Source organism: Entelurus aequoreus, linkage group LG03 (assembly GCF_033978785.1).
Source record: "Entelurus aequoreus isolate RoL-2023_Sb linkage group LG03, RoL_Eaeq_v1.1, whole genome shotgun sequence".
NCBI classification, from domain to species: domain Eukaryota; kingdom Metazoa; phylum Chordata; class Actinopteri; order Syngnathiformes; family Syngnathidae; genus Entelurus; species Entelurus aequoreus.
Window position 1 is genome coordinate 92,181,555 of NC_084733.1, and position 18,790 is coordinate 92,200,344.

The window sequence follows — 18,790 nt, forward strand, 5'->3', positions numbered from 1 at the left end:
ACCTAAATCACTTTAAATGTTTTTAACAAAGATATCAATTTAAGGGCTTTTGTACTCCTAATCATCCTCCAAGATTTGATTGATAATTGTAAACCATTAAGCCAATTAGAAAATGTAGGCCTTATTTTCATAAATTGACATTTATGTAAGTAAGGCAGGCCAAATTAAAATTAAATTAAAAATTTTGACAAACATTTCTATGTTACAGTCGTTTATGAAAATACCAAATTTGATCTCTTAGACAAATAACACTTCTTAAACAAAAAAGATAGCAAACACAACATCCGGGAAGCGAGACGTGCGTACGCAGAGCACCTGATAACATGTCGGGAGTCACCCGTGGGGGCGGTGCTGCGGTCAAAGTCCCTTCCGCAAACCAGTCGACTTAATAACAAGCCTACCCACTTTTTTACGTAACCAACCAACTTCCTTGTCTGTTGTTTACGGAAGTGTCGCGATGAACGCGAACGGCTTCAAATGTACTTTTAGGACCGAATTTGAAATTATTTCCTAACATTACATCACATGGCGGTCTTTGGCGTGGAGATTCTTGTTCTTCTCGTCTGCCTGCTGTGCACCTGCGGCACCGCAGAGAAGTACCAACCGAACTGGGAGTCCATCGACTCCAGGCCGCTGCCAGGCTGGTACGACCAGGCCAAGTTCGGCATCTTCATCCACTGGGGGGTCTTCTCTGTGCCCAGCTTCGGCAGCGAGTGGTTCTGGTGAGGCCAACACACGCTTAGAACATATTTAAGAGAGGCTAGAACACATATGTATTTCTTTAAAAACGCGTGTAAGAGGCAGCCAATAGGATTAAAGATATAAAAAGCGCTTGTAAGAGGCAGCCAATAGGATTAAAGATATAAAAAGCGCTTGTAAGAGGCAGCCAATAGGATTAAAGATATAACAAATGCTTGTAAGAGGCAGCCAATAGGATTACATATCTAAAAAAACGCTTGTAAGAGGCAGCCAATAGGATTAAAGATATAAAAAACGCTTGTAAGAGGCAGTCAATAGGATTAAAGATATAAAAAACGCTTGTAAGAGGCAGTCAATAGGATTAAAGATATAAAAAAACGCTTGTAAGAGGCAGCCATTAGGATTAAAGATATAAAAAATGCTTGTAAGAGGCAGCCAATAGGATTAAAGATATAAAAATGCTTGTAAGAGGCAGCCAATAGGATTAAAGATATAAAATACGCTTGTAAGAGGCAGCCAATAGGATTAAAGATATAAAAAAAACGCTTGTAAGAGGCAGCCAATAGGATTAAAGATATAAAAAAAACGCTTGTAAGAGGCAGCCATTAGGATTAAAGATATAAAATACGCTTGTAAGAGGCAGCCAATAGGATTAAAGATATAAACAACGCTTGTAAGAGGCAGCCAATAGGATTAAAGATATAAAATACGCTTGTAAGAGGCAGCCAATAGGATTAAAGGTATACAAACAACGCTTGTAAGAGGCAGCCAATAGGATTAAAGATATAAAAAATGCTTGTAAGAGCCAGCCAATAGGATTAAAGATATAAAAAACGCTTGTAGGAGGCAGTCAATAGGATTAAAGATATTAAAAAAACGCTTGTAAGAGGCAGCCAATAGGATTAAAGATATAAAAAACGCTTGTAGGAGGCAGCCAATAGGATTAAAGATATTAAAAACGCTTGTAGGAGGCAGCCAATAGGATTAAAGACATAAAAAACGCTTGTAGGAGGCAGCCAATAGGATTAAAGATATTAAAAACGCTTGTAAGAGGCAGCCAATAGGATTAAAGACATAAAAAACGCTTGTAAGAGGCAGCAAATAGGATTAAAGATATGAAAAAACGCTTGTAAGAGGCAGCCAATAGGATTAAAGATATAAACAGCGCTTGTAAGAGGCAGCCAATAGGATTAAAGATATAAAAAACGCTTGTAAGAGGCAGCCAATAGGATTAAATATATAAAAAAACGCTTGTAAGAGGCAGCCAATAGGATTAAAGATATAAAAAACGCTTGTCAGAGGCAGCCAATAGGATTAAAGATATAAACAACGATTGTAAGAGGCAGCCAATAGGATTAAAGATAAAAAAAAATGCTTGTAAGAGGCAGCCAATAGGATTAAAGATATAAAAAAACGCTTGTAAGAGGCAGCCAATAGGATTAAAGTTATACAAAACGCTTGTAAGAGGCAGCCAATAGGATTAAAGATATAAACAACGATTGTAAGAGGCAGCCAATAGGATTAAAGATATAAAAAACGCTTGTAAGAGGCAGCCAATAGGATTAAAGATATAAACAACGATTGTAAGAGGCAGCCAATAGGATTAAAGATACAAAAAACGCTTGTAAGAGGCAGCCAATAGGATTAAAGATATAAAAAAACGCTTGTAAGAGGCAGCCAATAGGATTAAAGATATACAAAACGCTTGTAAGAGGCAGCCAATAGGATTAAAGATATAAAAAATGCTTGTAAGAGGCAGCCAATAGGATTAAAGATATAAACAACGCTTGTAAGAGGCAGCCAATAGGATTAAAGATATAAAAAACGCTTGTAAGAGGCAGTCAATGGGATTAAAGATATAAAAAATGCTTGTTAGAGGCAGCCAATAGGATTAAAGATATAAAATACGCTTGTAAGAGGCAGCCCATAGGATTATATATATAAAAAACGCTTGTATGAGGCAGCCAATAGGATTAAAGATATAAAATACGCTTGTAAGAGGCAGCCAATAGGATTAAAGATATTAAAAAAAACGCTTGTAAGAGGCAGCCAATAGGATTAAAGATATAACAAATGCTTGTAAGAGGCAGCCAATAGGATTAAAGATATAAAAAACGCTTATAAGAGGCAGCTAATAGGATTAAATATCTAAAAAACGCTTGTAAGAGGCAGCCAATAGGATTAAAGATATAAAAAACGCTTGTAGGAGGCAGTCAATAGGATTAAAGATATTAAAAAAACGCTTGTAAGAGGCAGCCAATAGGATTAAAGATATAAAAAACGCTTGTAGGAGGCAGCCAATAGGATTAAAGATATTAAAAACGCTTGTAGGAGGCAGCCAATAGGATTAAAGACATAAAAAACGCTTGTAGGAGGCAGCCAATAGGATTAAAGATATTAAAAACGCTTGTAGGAGGCAGCCAATAGGATTAAAGACATAAAAAACGCTTGTAAGAGGCAGCAAATAGGATTAAAGATATGAAAAAACGCTTGTAAGAGGCAGCCAATAGGATTAAAGATATAAACAGCGCTTGTAAGAGGCAGCCAATAGGATTAAAGATATAAAAAACGCTTGTAAGAGGCAGCCAATAGGATTAAATATATAAAAAAACGCTTGTAAGAGGCAGCCAATAGGATTAAAGATATAAAAAACGCTTGTCAGAGGCAGCCAATAGGATTAAAGATATAAACAACGATTGTAAGAGGCAGCCAATAGGATTAAAGATTAAAAAAAATGCTTGTAAGAGGCAGCCAATAGGATTAAAGATATAAAAAAACGCTTGTAAGAGGCAGCCAATAGGATTAAAGATATACAAAACGCTTGTAAGAGGCAGTCAATAGGATTAAAGATATAAACAACGATTGTAAGAGGCAGCCAATAGGATTAAAGATATAAAAAATGCTTGTAAGAGGCAGCCAATAGGATTAAAGATATAAACAACGATTGTAAGAGGCAGCCAATAGGATTAAAGATATAAAAAACGCTTGTAAGAGGCAGCCAATAGGATTAAAGATATAAAAAAACGCTTGTAAGAGGCAGCCAATAGGATTAAAGATATACAAAACGCTTGTAAGAGGCAGCCAATAGGATTAAAGATATAAAAAATGCTTGTAAGAGGCAGCCAATAGGATTAAAGATATAAACAACGCTTGTAAGAGGCAGCCAATAGGATTAAAGATATAAAAAACGCTTGTAAGAGGCAGTCAATGGGATTAAAGATATAAAAAATGCTTGTTAGAGGCAGCCAATAGGATTAAAGATATAAACAACGCTTGTAGGAGGCAGCCAATAGGATTAAAGATATAAAAAACGCTTGTAAGAGGCAGTCAATGGGATTAAAGCTATAAAAAATGCTTGTTAGAGGCAGCCAATAGGATTAAAGATATAAAATACGCTTGTAAGAGGCAGCCCATAGGATTATATATATAAAAAACGCTTGTATGAGGCAGCCAATAGGATTAAAGATATAAAATACGCTTGTAAGAGGCAGCCAATAGGATTAAAGATATAAAAAAAACGCTTGTAAGAGGCAGCCAATAGGATTAAAGATATAACAAATGCTTGTAAGAGGCAGCCAATAGGATTAAAGATATAAAAAACGCTTATAAGAGGCAGCTAATAGGATTAAATATCTAAAAAACGCTTGTAAGAGGCAGCCAATAGGATTAAAGATATAAAAAACGCTTGTAAGAGGCAGCCAATAGGATTAAAGATATAAAAAATGCTTGTAAGAGGCAGCCAATGGGATTAAAGATATAACAAATGCTTGTAAGACGCAGCCAATAGGATTAAAGATATAAAATACGCTTGTAAGAGGCAGCCAATAGGATTAAATATATAAAAAACGCTTGTAAGAGGCAGCCAATAGGATTAAAGATATAAAAAACGCTTGTAAGAGGCAGCCAATAGGATTAAATATATAAAAAAACACTTGTAAGAGGCAGCCAATAGGATTAAAGATATAAAAAACGCTTGTAAGAGGCAGCCAATAGGATTAAAGATATAAAAAATGCTTGTAAGAGGCAGCCAATGGGATTAAAGATATAACAAATGCTTGTAAGACGCAGCCAATAGGATTAAAGATATAAAATACGCTTGTAAGAGGCAGCCAATAGGATTAAATATATAAAAAACGCTTGTAAGAGGCAGCCAATAGGATTAAAGATATAAAAAACGCTTGTAAGAGGCAGCCAATAGGATTAAATATATAAAAAAACACTTGTAAGAGGCAGCCAATAGGATTAAAGATATAAAAAACGCTTGTAAGAGGCAGCTAAAAGGATTAAAAATATACAAAACGCTTGTAAGAGGCAGCCAATAGGATTAAAGATATAAAATACGCTTGTAAGAGGCAGCCAATAGGATTAAAGATATAAACAACGGTTGTAAGAGGCAGCCAATAGGATTAAATATATAAAAAAACGCTTGTAAGAGGCAGCCAATAGGATTAAAGATATAAAATACGCTTGTAAGAGGCAGCCAATAGGATTAAAGATATAAAATACGCTTGTAAGAGGCAGCCAATAGGATTAAAGATATAAAAACAACGCTTGTAAGAGGCAGCCAATAGGATTAAAGATATAAAAAACGCTTGTAAGAGCCAGCCAATAGGATTAAAGATATAAAAAACGCTTGTAATAGGCAGCCAATAGGATTAAATATATAAAAAACGCTTGTAAGAGGCAGCCAATAGGATTAAAGATATAAAAAACGCTTGTAAGAGGCAGCCAATAGGATTAAATATATAAAAAAACACTTGTAAGAGGCAGCCAATAGGATTAAAGATATAAAAAACGCTTGTAAGAGGCAGCTAAAAGGATTAAAAATATACAAAACGCTTGTAAGAGGCAGCCAATAGGATTAAAGATATAAAATACGCTTGTAAGAGGCAGCCAATAGGATTAAAGATATAAACAACGGTTGTAAGAGGCAGCCAATAGGATTAAATATATAAAAAAACGCTTGTAAGAGGCAGCCAATAGGATTAAAGATATAAAATACGCTTGTAAGAGGCAGCCAATAGGATTAAAGATATAAAATACGCTTGTAAGAGGCAGCCAATAGGATTAAAGATATAAAAACAACGCTTGTAAGAGGCAGCCAATAGGATTAAAGATATAAAAAACGCTTGTAAGAGCCAGCCAATAGGATTAAAGATATAAAAAACGCTTGTAATAGGCAGCCAATAGGATTAAAGATATAAAAAACGCTTGTAGGAGGCAGTCAATAGGATTAAAGATATTAAAAAAACGCTTGTAAGAGGCAGCCAATAGGATTAAAGATATAAAAAACGCTTGTAGGAGGCAGCCAATAGGATTAAAGATATTAAAAAAACGCTTGTAAGAGGCAGCCAATAGGATTAAAGATATAAAAAACGCTTGTAGCAGACAATAAGATTAAAGATATTAAAAAAACACTTGTAAGAGGCAGCCAATAGGATTAAAGGTATAAAAAGGCATGTAAGAGGCAGCCAATAGGATTAAAGATATAACAAATGCTTGTAAGAGGCAGCCAATAGGATTAAAGATATAAAAAGCGCTTGTAAGAGGCAGCCAATAGGATTAAATATATAAAAAGCGCTTGTAAGAGGCAGCCAATAGGATTAAAGATATAAAAAACGCTTGTAAGAGGCAGCCAATAGGATTAAAGATATAAAAAACGCTTGTAAGAGGCAGCCAATAGGATTAAAGATATAAAAAGGCATGTAAGAGGCAGCCAATAGGATTAAAGATATAAAAAACGCTTGTAGGAGGCAGCCAATAGGATTAAAGATATAAAAAGCGCTTGTAAGAGGCAGCCAATAGGATTAAAGATATACAAAACGCTTGTAAGAGGCAGCCAATAGGATTAAAGATATACAAAACGCTTGTGGTCCCCTTTATTGAGAAAAGTATGAACATAGATGACTTGCAACACAATACTAGTATTGTGTTTCCTTCTGGTGCAGGTGGTACTGGCAAGGTGCGAAAAAGAAGCCGTATGTTGACTTCATGCAGAAAAATTACCCCCCCGACTTTAAGTACCAAGACTTTGCTCCACAATTCACCGCCGAGTTCTTCGACGCCAAAGAATGGACGGACATCTTCGCCTCGTCGGGCGCCAAGTACATCGTCCTGACCACCAAACACCACGAAGGTCTGTTGACGCACACACGCGTCGATACCGACTTGTAACGAGTGCTGCCATCGCCAGGTTTCACGCTGTGGGGCTCCAGCACCTCCTGGAACTGGAACGCCGTGGACGTCGGACCCAAGCGGGATCTGGTGGCGGAGGTGGCCGGCGCCCTGCGGGACAACAGCGACCTGCGCCTGGGCCTCTACCACTCGCTGTTCGAGTGGTTCAATCCGCTCTTCGAGATGGACGCCGCCAACAACTTCACCACCAACCACTTCCCCGTCTTGAAAAGTCTTCCGGAGCTTTACGAGCTGGTGGTCAAGTACAAGCCGGACGTGCTGTGGTCTGACGGCGACGGAGACGGGCCGGACCAGTACTGGAACAGCACCGGATTCCTAGCCTGGCTCTACAACGACAGGTAGCGTTTCAAGTAGGGCTGGGCGATAAAGCGATATCGATTTATATGCTGATACACGTAGTCGATGCGTTTTGTTTACATTGTTTGAGTGTTTTTCATGCTTGTGTTGACATTTCCTTTCTGCCTTTAAAGCTGAGAAGGAAGTTACATTTCAAATAAAATATATATTTTTATCAAGCTCCGTATTTTCCATAGGTCATAAAAACATAAATAATTATCAATATCGCCCGATATAATAATAATGTTTAAATAATTACTGCATAGCACAAATTCCTTTCCATAGTTAAATAAGAATAACAGGGCAAAATAATGTTACACAGTCGTTATTTCCTGGCTCTAAACCTGCAGAAAATAGTTCTTCTCAGGTTTCTCTATGTTTACACTATTTTCTTAAACTTTATTCATATTTTTTTTTAATTTTCCCTATTTTTGTACCTTCATTTTAAGAGCTTATTGCTAAGTGTTCAATGTGATTTTACAATTTATTTAAATTGTTGACATTTCCTTTCTGCCTTGATAGCTGAGAAGGAAGTTACATTTCAAATAAAATATATATTTTTATCAAGCTCCTTATTTTCCATAGGTCATAAAAACATCAGTAATTATCAATGTCGCTCGATATAATAATAATGTTTAAATAATTACTGCATAGCACAAATTCCTTTCCATAGTTAAATAAGAATAACAGGGCAAAATAATGTTACACAGCCGTTATTTCCTGGCTCTAAACCTGCAGAAAATCGTTCTTCTTAGGTTTCTCTATGTTTACACTATTTTCTTAAACTTTATTAATATTTTTTTTTAATTTTCCCTATTTTTGTACCTTCATTTTAAGAGCTTATTGTTAAGTGTTCAATGTGATTTTACAATTTATTTAAATTGTTGACATTTCCTTTCTGCCTTGATAGCTGAGTGCTTATAATCCGAGGAAGTTACATTTCAAATAAAATATATTTTTTATCAAGCTCCTTATTTTCCATAGGTCATAAATATGTGGGCTCTGTACCGAGGATGTCGTTGTGGCTTGTACAGCCCTTTGAGACACTTGTGATTTAGGGCTATATAAATAAACATTGATTGATTGATTGATTGAAATATATCAATTCTTAACCCCAAAAAGGGACAAGCGGTAGAAAATAGATGGATAAATATATCAATACTTTTATTTTCACACTATTTTCTTACACGTTATCAAGCATTTCTTACATATTCCTTATTTTTGCACCGTCATTTTAAGATCTTATTAAGTGTTCAATGTGATTTTAAAATTGTGTTCACTTTATTTGAGCGTTTTTCATGCTTGTGTTGACATTTCATTTCCTTTCTGCCTTGACAGCTGAGGAGATTATTAATCAGAGGAAGTATAATATATTTTTTTATCAAGATCCTTATTTTCCATAGGTCATAAAAATATAAATAATGATCAATATCGCCTGATATAATAATAATAATGTTTAAATAATTACTGCATAGCACAAATTCTTTTCCATAGTTAAATAAGAATAACAGGGCAAAATAATGTTACACAGCCGTTATTTCCTGGCTCTAAACCTGCAGAAAATAGTTCTTCTCAGGTTTCTCTATGTTTACATTTTCACACTATTTTCTTACACTTTTATTAAACATTTCTTACATATTCCTTATTTTTGCACCTTCATTTTAAGATCTTATTAAGTGTTCAATGTGATTTTAAAAGTGTGTTCACTTTATTTGAGTGTTTTTCATGCTTGTGTTGACATTTCCTTTCCTTTCTGCCTTGATAGCAAAATCAGAGGAAGTATAATATATTTTTTATCAAGCTCCTTATTTTCCATAGGTCATAAAAATATCAATAATGATCAATATCGCCCGATACATTAATAATGTTTAAATAATTACTGCATAGCACAAATTCCTTTCCATAGTTCAGGGGTCGGCAACCCGCGGCTCTATGCGGCTCAATAGCGCCGCCCTAGTGGCTCTCTGGAGCTTTTTCAAAAATGTATGAAAAATGGGAAAAAATGAGGGGAAAAAAATGTATTTTTTGTTTTAATATGGTTACTGTAGGAGGACAAACATGACACAACCCTCCCTAATTTCTATAAAGTACACTGTTTATATTAAACATGCTTCACTGATTCGAGTATTTGGCGAGCGCCGTTTTGTCCTACTAATTTTGGCGGTCCTTGAACTCACCTTGGTTTGTTCACATGTATAACTTTCTCCGACTTTCTAGGACGTGTTTTATGTCGCTTCTTTTTCTGTCTCATTTTGTCCACCAAACTTTTAACGTTGTGCGTGAATGCACAAAGGTGAGTTTTGTCGATGTTATTGACTTGTGTGGAGTGCTAATCAGACATATTTGGTCACTGCATGACTGCAAGCTAATCGATGCTAACATGCTATTTAGGCTAGCTGTATGTACATATTGCATCATTATGCCTTATTTGTAGCTATATTTGAGGTAATTTAGCTTCCTTTAAGTCATCTTAATTCAATTTATATCTCATGACACACTATCTGTATGTAATATGGCTTTTAATTTTTTGCGGCTCCAGACAGATTTGTTTTTGTATTTTTGGTCCAAATATGGCTCTTTCAACATTTTGGGTTGCCGACCCCTGCCATAGTTAAATAAGAATAACAGGGCAAAATAATGTTACACAGCCGTTATTTCCTGGCTCTAAACCTGCAGAAAATAGTTCTTCTCAGGTTTCTCTATGTTTACACTTTCCACACTATTTTCTTACACTTTATTCAACATTTCTTACATATTCCTTATTTTTTGCACCGTCATTTTAAGATCTTATTAAGTCTTCAATGTGATTTTATAATTTTGTTTACATTGTTTGATTGTTTTCCTGCCTTGATATCTGAGGGGATTAAATCAGAGGAAGTTACATTTCAAATAAGATATTTTTTCTCCTTATAGGTCATAAAAATTATCAATAATTTTTGATATTAACCGATATAAAAGACTTGATACAGTTTTCAGCCGTATCGCCCAGCCCTAGTTTAAAGTACACAACACGTGTCCCTTTTAAACTATTTTGTTTGTTTGTCCTCCAGTCCAGTCCGGGACACGGTGGTGACAAACGACCGCTGGGGTCGCGGCTCCATTTGCAAGCACGGCGGCTACTACACCTGCTCCGACCGCTACCAGCCGGGCCACCTGCTGGCGCACAAGTGGGAGAACTGCATGACCATCGACCGCAAGTCATGGGGCTACAGACGCAACGCCCCGCTCAGCGACTACCTCGCCATCGAGCAGCTCGTGGCGGTAAGGACGCCGTCGTCATGCTGAGTAGAGCGCAGCAGCACCTGCACTGTCTTTTGTGTGTGTGTTCTTGTATTTCAACAAGGAAAAGTAGCTTCCATATGAGGAGGTGCGAACAAGTTAGGACATAAGTCATGGTCCCAATACAGAAATAACATTGCGTCTAATTAGAGAAGGTCTCATTTGAGATCCATCAAAATGAGGGTGGTCCTAAAGAGGGATTTTTCAAATTGACTGTGTGTCGCTTTTAAAAGTGTTCCCCCTCTGGTCAACATATGAAATAACAAGTGTGTGTAAGTACCGGGTAATTGAAATGCACCCCCTTTGGCCACAATTTATTAAAAAAATAAAATAAATATGTATATAGAGATACACTGTAATAACTTGAAGTAAATAATGAAGATTAAAAAAACAAAAAATTAAAATTACATTACATTTTACGTCTTTTTCTCACAATGTGTCGACTTTTTTCTTATAAAATTGGGAATATTCTTTCTGTTTCTGTAATATTGCAATATATTCTCATAAAATTATAACTTTTTATGCAAAACTATTAGTTTTTTATGTAAAATTATTACTTTTTAATTAGGGATGTCCGATAATGGCTTTTTGCCGATATCCGATATGCCGATATTGTCCAACTCTTTAATTACCGATACCGATATCAACTGATACCGATATCAACCGATATATACAGTCGTGGAATTAACACATTATTATGCCTAATTTGGACAACCAGGTATGGTGAAGATAAGGTACTTTTTAAAAAAATGAAATAAATAAAATAAGATAAATAAATTTAAAAAAATTTCTTGAATAAAAAAGACAGTAAAACAATATAAAAACAGTTACATAGAAACTAGTAATGAATGAAAATTAGTCAAATTAACTGTTAAAGGTTAGTACTATTAGTGGAGCAGCAGCACGCACAATCATGTGTGCTTACGGACTGTATCCCTTGCAGACTGTATTGATATATATTGATATATAATGTAGGAAGCAGAATATTAATAACAGAAAGAAACAACCCTTTTGTGTGAATGAGTGTAAATGGGGGAGGGAGGTTTTTTGGGTTGGTGCACTAATTGTAAGTGTATCTTGTGTTTTTTATGTGGATTTAATAAAAAAAAACAAAAAAAACCACACAAAAAAACGATACTGATAATTAAAAAAAACGATACCGATAATTTCCAATATTACATTTTAACGCATTTATCGGCTGATAATATCGGACATCTCTATTTTTAATGCAAAATGGTGACATTTGTCGTATAAAATTCTGACTTTTATCACAATATTGCCAATTATTTTGTTGTTCTCGTAAAATAGTGACATTTTTTGACTTTTGTCATAACTGCGCCAAGTAAAATCTGATTTTTATTATGATATTGCCAAAATGTTAAAGTTTTCTTCGAAAATTGTGACTTTTGTCGAGAATCTTTTCATAAAATTGCCAACATTTTAAGCTTTTTCTTGTAAAATTGCAACTGTTATTGAGTAAAATTCCAACTTTTATCATAATATTGCACAAATGTTCATTTTTTCTTGTAATATTTTGACTTGAATGACGACTTTTATTATAACACTGCCAAAATTCTAAGTTTTCTTGTGAAATTGTGACCTTTTTCTTGTGAAATTCCAACTCATTTTTCACAACAAACTTTTTTATATGTGCATAGTATGTATATATTATTAATGTTGTAAATACACTTCTTTATATATCTAGAAAGGCTGGTCCTAAAGAGGGAGGCATTTTTATCAGGTCTCAAGAATGTAACAAATACAAAATGTGTGTGTGTGTGTGTGTGTGTGTGTGTGTGTGTGTGTGTGTGTGTGTGTGTGTGTGTGTGTGTGTCGCAGTCCTTAGTAGAAACCGTGTCCTGCGGCGGGAACCTGCTGATGAACGTGGGCCCCACGCTGGACGGAAGGATCGCGCCCATCTTGGAGGAGCGCCTGCGCCAGATGGGCCGGTGGCTGGGGGTCAACGGCGAGGCCATCTACAACAGCAGCGCCTGGCGGGCTCAGAACGACAGCGTCACGCCCGGCGTCTGGTACCTACACGCACTTTGCAAGTACAGTCAATGCTCCAATGTAAAGGCCAGGAACCAGACCAGGGGACACGTAAAGGTGGCCCGTTTGGCCCCTGAATTAAATGCAGACTCAGCAATAAGTCATTTTGTGCAAGTAACGTCTTGTAAGTAATACAGTCAGTCCCTCCAGGAATGTGCCATTATGCCATCTAGGGGATGGCTACACTTTTAGTACCAAAAATATGTTGTTTTTTTAATATAATGGGGCGGGCATGATAAAGTGTCAGGGGGGGGCGTGAGAAAACAATACACATATATTCAGCTAGGTGGCATGTAGGTGCTGGTGCCAACAATTTATAGAGTAGTTTGTATGGATGAATAAAATTAATATTATTGTGTTTTTCAATCGTATTTCAATTTAGGGGGGGGGCGTGAGAAAACAATACACATATATTCAGCTAGGTGGCATGTAGGTGCTGGTGCCAACCATTTATAGAGTAGTTTGTATGGATGAATAAAATTAATATTATCAGGTTTTTCAATCGTATTTCAATTTATGGGGGGCGTGAGAAAACAATACACATATATTCAGCTAGGTGGCATGCAGGTGCTGGTGCCAACAATTTATAGTTTGTATGGATGAATAAAATTAATATTATCAGGTTCTCAATCGTATTTCAATTTAGGGGGGGCGTGAGAAAACAATACACATATATTCAGCTAGGTGGCATGTAGGTGCTGGTGCCAACAATTTATAGAGTAGTTTTTATGGATGAATAAAATTAATTTTTTAACAGGTTTTTCAATGGTATTTCAATTTAGGGGGGGCGTGAGAAAACAATACACATATATTCAGCTAGGTGGCATGTAGGTGCTGGTGCCAACAATTTATAGAGTAGTTTGTATGGATGAATAAAATTAATATTATCGTGTTTTTCAATCGTATTTCAATTTAGGGGGGGGCGTGAGAAAACAATACACATATATTCAGCTAGGTGGCATGCAGGTGCTGGTGCCAACCATTTATAGAGTAGTTTGTATGGATGAATAATATTAATATCAGGTTTTTCAATCGTATTTCAATTTATGGGGGGCGTGAGAAAACAATACACATATATTCAGCTAGGTGGCATGCAGGTGCTGGTGCCAACAATTTATAGTTTGTATGGATGAATAAAATTAATATTATCAGGTTCTCAATCGTATTTCAATTTAGGGGGGGCGTGAGAAAACAATACACATATATTCAGCTAGGTGGCATGTAGGTGCTGGTGCCAACAATTTATAGAGTAGTTTGTATGGATGAATAAAATTAATTTTTTAACAGGTTTTTCAATGGTATTTCAATTTAGGGGGGGCGTGAGAAAACAATACACATATATTCAGCTAGGTGGCATGTAGGTGCTGGTGCCAACAATTTATAGAGTAGTTTGTATGGATGAATAAAATTAATATTATCGTGTTTTTCAATCGTATTTCAATTTAGGGGGGGGCGTGAGAAAACAATACACATATATTCAGCTAGGTGGCATGCAGGTGCTGGTGCCAACCATTTATAGAGTAGTTTGTATGGATGAATAAAATTAATATCAGGTTTTTCAATCGTATTTCAATTTATGGGGGGCGTGAGAAAACAATACACATATATTCAGCTAGGTGGCATGCAGGTGCTGGTGCCAACAATTTATAGTTTGTATGGATGAATAAAATTAATATTATCAGGTTCTCAATCGTATTTCCATTTAGGGGGGGCGTGAGAAAACAATACACATATATTCAGCTAGGTGGCATGTAGGTGCTGGTGCCAACAATTTATAGAGTAGTTTGTATGGATGAATAAAATTAATTTTTTAACAGGTTTTTCAATGGTATTTCAATTTAGGGTGGGCGTGAGAAAACAATACACATATATTCAGCTAGGTGGCATGTAGGTGCTGGTGCCAACAATTTATAGAGTAGTTTGTATGGATGAATAAAATGAATATTATCGTGTTTTTCAATCGTATTTCAATTTAGGGGGGGGCGTGAGAAAACAATACACATATATTCAGCTAGGTGGCATGCAGGTGCTGGTGCCAACAATTTATAGAGTAGTTTGTATGGATGAATAAAATTAATATTATCGTGATTTTCAATCGTATTTCAATTTAGGGGGGGGGCGTGAGAAAACAATACACATATATTCAGCTAGGTGGCATGCAGGTGCTGGTGCCAGCAATTTATAGAGTAGTTTGTATGGATGAATAAAATTAATATTATCGTGTTTTTCAATCGTATTTCAATTTAGGGGGGGGCGTGAGAAAACAATACACATATATTCAGCTAGGTGGCATGCAGGTGCTGCTGCCAGCAATTTATAGAGTAGTTTGTATGGATGAATAAAATTAATACTATCAGGTTTTTCAATCATATTTCAATTTAAGGGGGGCGTGAGAAAACAATACACATATATTCAGCTAGGTGGCATGTAGGTGCTGGTGCCAACCATTTATAGAGTAGTTTGTATGGATAAATAAAATTAATATTATCAGGTTTTCAAACGTATTTCAATTTAGGGGGGGTGTGAAAAAATCATGTCCCCTAAGGGGGCGTGGAAAAAAATAATGAAGAAGCAGGAGTTTAAGTGAATGAAGGTGTTAAAAATAGAATAAATAAATAAAGGTTCTCCAGGTACACGTCCAGACCGAGGGAAGAGCTCATCTTTGCCATTTTCCTCTCGTGGCCCCAAGATGGCGCTTTAATCCTGAGTGAACCTGAGGTCACACCTGGACACACTCAGGTAAGATGATTGGACTCTTTATTACTGAGACTCATTGTATTCTATAAATGTGCTGAGATGAACAACATCACCCATCAGAACTGCACTGTAGAATGTGTCCACCAGGGGGCGTCCTTGCCAGGACTAAAAATAACCACCGCCAACAAGGACGTTTTGGATTTCTGTTGCCGGGCAGATGAAAGAAGGAAGAAAAAAAAAGGCTATTAATGGGAAAATAAGTAAAATGTCCTTCATGTTTGTTTTGGTCAAAAGGTGGCGCTCTTGGGGCACGGCCCCCTGCAGTGGGAGCCCACCAAGGCCGGAGGACTGCGGGTCATCTTGCCCCAGCTGTCCTTCAGCCAGATGCCCTGTCAGTGGGCCTGGACCCTCCGGCTGACGGGTGCCAGCTGATGGACTGAAGACCACCCAAATACTGGACTACAACGCAGTCTGACCACCCAAATACTGGACTACAACGCAGTCTGACCACCCAAATACTGGACTACAACGCAGTCTGACCACCCAAATACTGGACTACAACACAGTCTGACCACCCAAATACTGGACTACAACACAGTCTGACCACCCAAATACTGGACTACAACACAGTCTGATCACCCAAATACTGGACTACAACACAGTCTGACCACCCAAATACTGGACTACAACACAGTCTGACCACCCAAATACTGGACTACAACGCAGTCTGACCACCCAAATACTGGACTACAACACAGTCTGACCACCCAAATACTGGACTACAACACAGTCTGACCACCCAAATACTGGACTACAACGCAGTCTGACCACCCAAATACTGGACTACAACACAGTCTGACCACCCAAATACTGGACTACAACACAGTCTGACCACCCAAATACTGGACTACAACACAGTCTGACCACCCAAATACTGGACTACAATGCAGTCTGACCACCCAAATACTGGACTACAACACTGTCTGACCACCCAAATACTGGACTACAACGCAGTCTGACCACGCAAATACTGGACTACAACACAGTCTGACCACCCAAATACTGGACTACAATGCAGTCTGACCACCCAAATACTGGACTACAACACTGTCTGACCACCCAAATACTGGACTACAACACCCAAATACTGGACTACAACACCCAAATACTGGACTACAACACAGTCTGACCACCCAAATACTGGACTACAACACCCAAATACTGGACTACAACACAGTCTGACCACCCAAATACTGGACTACAACGCAGTCTGACCACGCAAATACTGGACTACAACACAGTCTGACCACCCAAATACTGGACTACAATGCAGTCTGACCACCCAAATACTGGACTACAACGCAGTCTGACCACGCAAATACTGGACTACAACACCCAAATACTGGACTACAACACCCAAATACTGGACTACAACACAGTCTGACCACCCAAATACTGGACTACAACACCCAAATACTGGACTACAACACCCAAATACTGGACTACAACACAGTCTGACCACCCAAATACTGGACTACAACACCCAAATACTGGACTACAACACCCAAATACTGGACTACAACACAGTCTGACCACCCAAATACTGGACTACAACACCCAAATACTGGACTACAACACAGTCTGACCACCCAAATACTGGACTACAACACCCAAATACTGGACTACAACACCCAAATACTGGACTACAACACAGTCTGACCACCCAAATACTGGACTACAACACCCAAATACTGGACTACAACACCCAAATACTGGACTACAACGCCCAAATACTGGACTACAACACAGTCTGACCATTCTCACGTCACTTCTACTCGCCTTGTTAATGTCACACCTCTTATTCTGCTTTTTTTACTTGAACAATGATTTGGAGTGCATGAGAAAGTGGAAATTAAAACTCTTTGACCACATGTTGGCTTATCAGCGAGTATACTGTACAACAATACAACCAATGTTGAAATAGCACTAAACTATAAGTAAGTGCACACACACACACACACACACACACACACACACACACATGTGCACTTACTATTTCTACTGGGTATATATACAGTAAGTAAGTCCACACAAAAAGAGACACATGCACTTACTACTCCTACTGGGTATACAGTGTATGTAAGTAAGTGCACACTCACACTAAAGTGCACACACAAACACATTTGGACTTACTACTTCTACTGGGTATATGTAAGTAAGTGCACACACAAAAAGACATGTGCACTTACTACTACTGGGTATTTGTAAGTAAGTGCACACACAAAAAGACACGTGCACTTACTACTACTGGGTATTTGTAAGTAAGTGCACACACAAAAAGACATGTGCCCTTACTACTTCTACTGGGTATTTGTAAGTAAGTGCACACACACACACACACAAAAGTGCACACAAAAAGACACGTGCACTTACTACTCCTACTGGGTAAATGTAAGTAAGTGCACACACAAAAAAGTGCAGACAAAAATACATGTGCACTTACTGCTCCTACTGGGTATACGTAAGTAAGTGCACACACACAAACACATGCACTTACTATTCCTACTGGGAATACGTAAGTAAGTGCACACACAAAAAGACATGTGCACTTCTACTGGGTATATGTAAGTAAGTGCACACACACACACACACACAAAAGTGCACACAAAAAGACATTTGCACTTACTACTCTACTGGGTATATGTAAGTAAGTGCACACACAAAAAAAGTGTGCACAAAAAGACACATGCACTTACTACTCCTACTGGGTATATGTAAGTAAGTGCACACACACAAAAAAGTGCACACAAAAAGACACGTGCACTTACTTCTTCTACTTGGTGTATGTAAGTAAGTGCACACTCACAAAAAAAAGTGCACACAAAAAGACACATGCACTTACTACTCCTACTGGGTATATTTAAGTAAGTGCACACACACACAAAAAAGTGCACACAAAAAGACACGTGCACTTACTACTCCTACTGGGTATACGTAAGTAAGTGCACACACACAAACACATGCACTTACTACTCCTACTGGGCATACGTAAGTAAGTGCACACACACAAACACGTGCACTTACTACTACTACTGGGTATATGTAAGTACACACACACACAAAAGTGCACACCAGAAGACACATGCACTTACTACTACTGGGTATATGTAAGTAAGTACACACACAAAAAAAGTGCACACAAAAAGACACGTGCACTTACTTCTCCTACTGGGTATATGTAAGTAAGTGCACACACAAAACAAGTGCACACAAAAAGACACGTGCACTTACGTCTTCTACTGGGTATATTTAAGTAAGTGCACACACACAAAAGTGCACACAAAAAGACATGTGCACTTACATCTTCTACTGGGTATATGTAAGTAAGTGCACACACACCTAAAAAAGTGCACACAAAACACACTTGCACTTACTACTCCTACTGGGTATACGTAAGTAAGTGCACACACACACAAAAAAAGTGCACACAAAAACACAGGTGCACTTACTACTCCTACTGGGTATAAGTAGGTAA

At 37.4% G+C, this 18,790-nt stretch overlaps 1 protein-coding gene across 1 annotated transcript; it reads left to right on the forward strand.

Moving 5' to 3' along the window:
- Positions 1–369: 369 nt before the first annotated feature.
- Positions 370–16,785, forward strand: LOC133647116 (plasma alpha-L-fucosidase-like). The gene is made up of 7 exons (XM_062043240.1): positions 370–722; positions 6,648–6,835; positions 6,893–7,232; positions 10,281–10,491; positions 12,349–12,539; positions 15,189–15,297; positions 15,550–16,785. The coding sequence occupies exons 1-7, from the start codon at positions 526–528 to the stop codon at positions 15,685–15,687; spliced, it is 1,374 nt and encodes a 457-aa protein (XP_061899224.1). The 5' UTR covers positions 370–525; the 3' UTR covers positions 15,688–16,785.
- Positions 16,786–18,790: the final 2,005 nt, after the last annotated feature.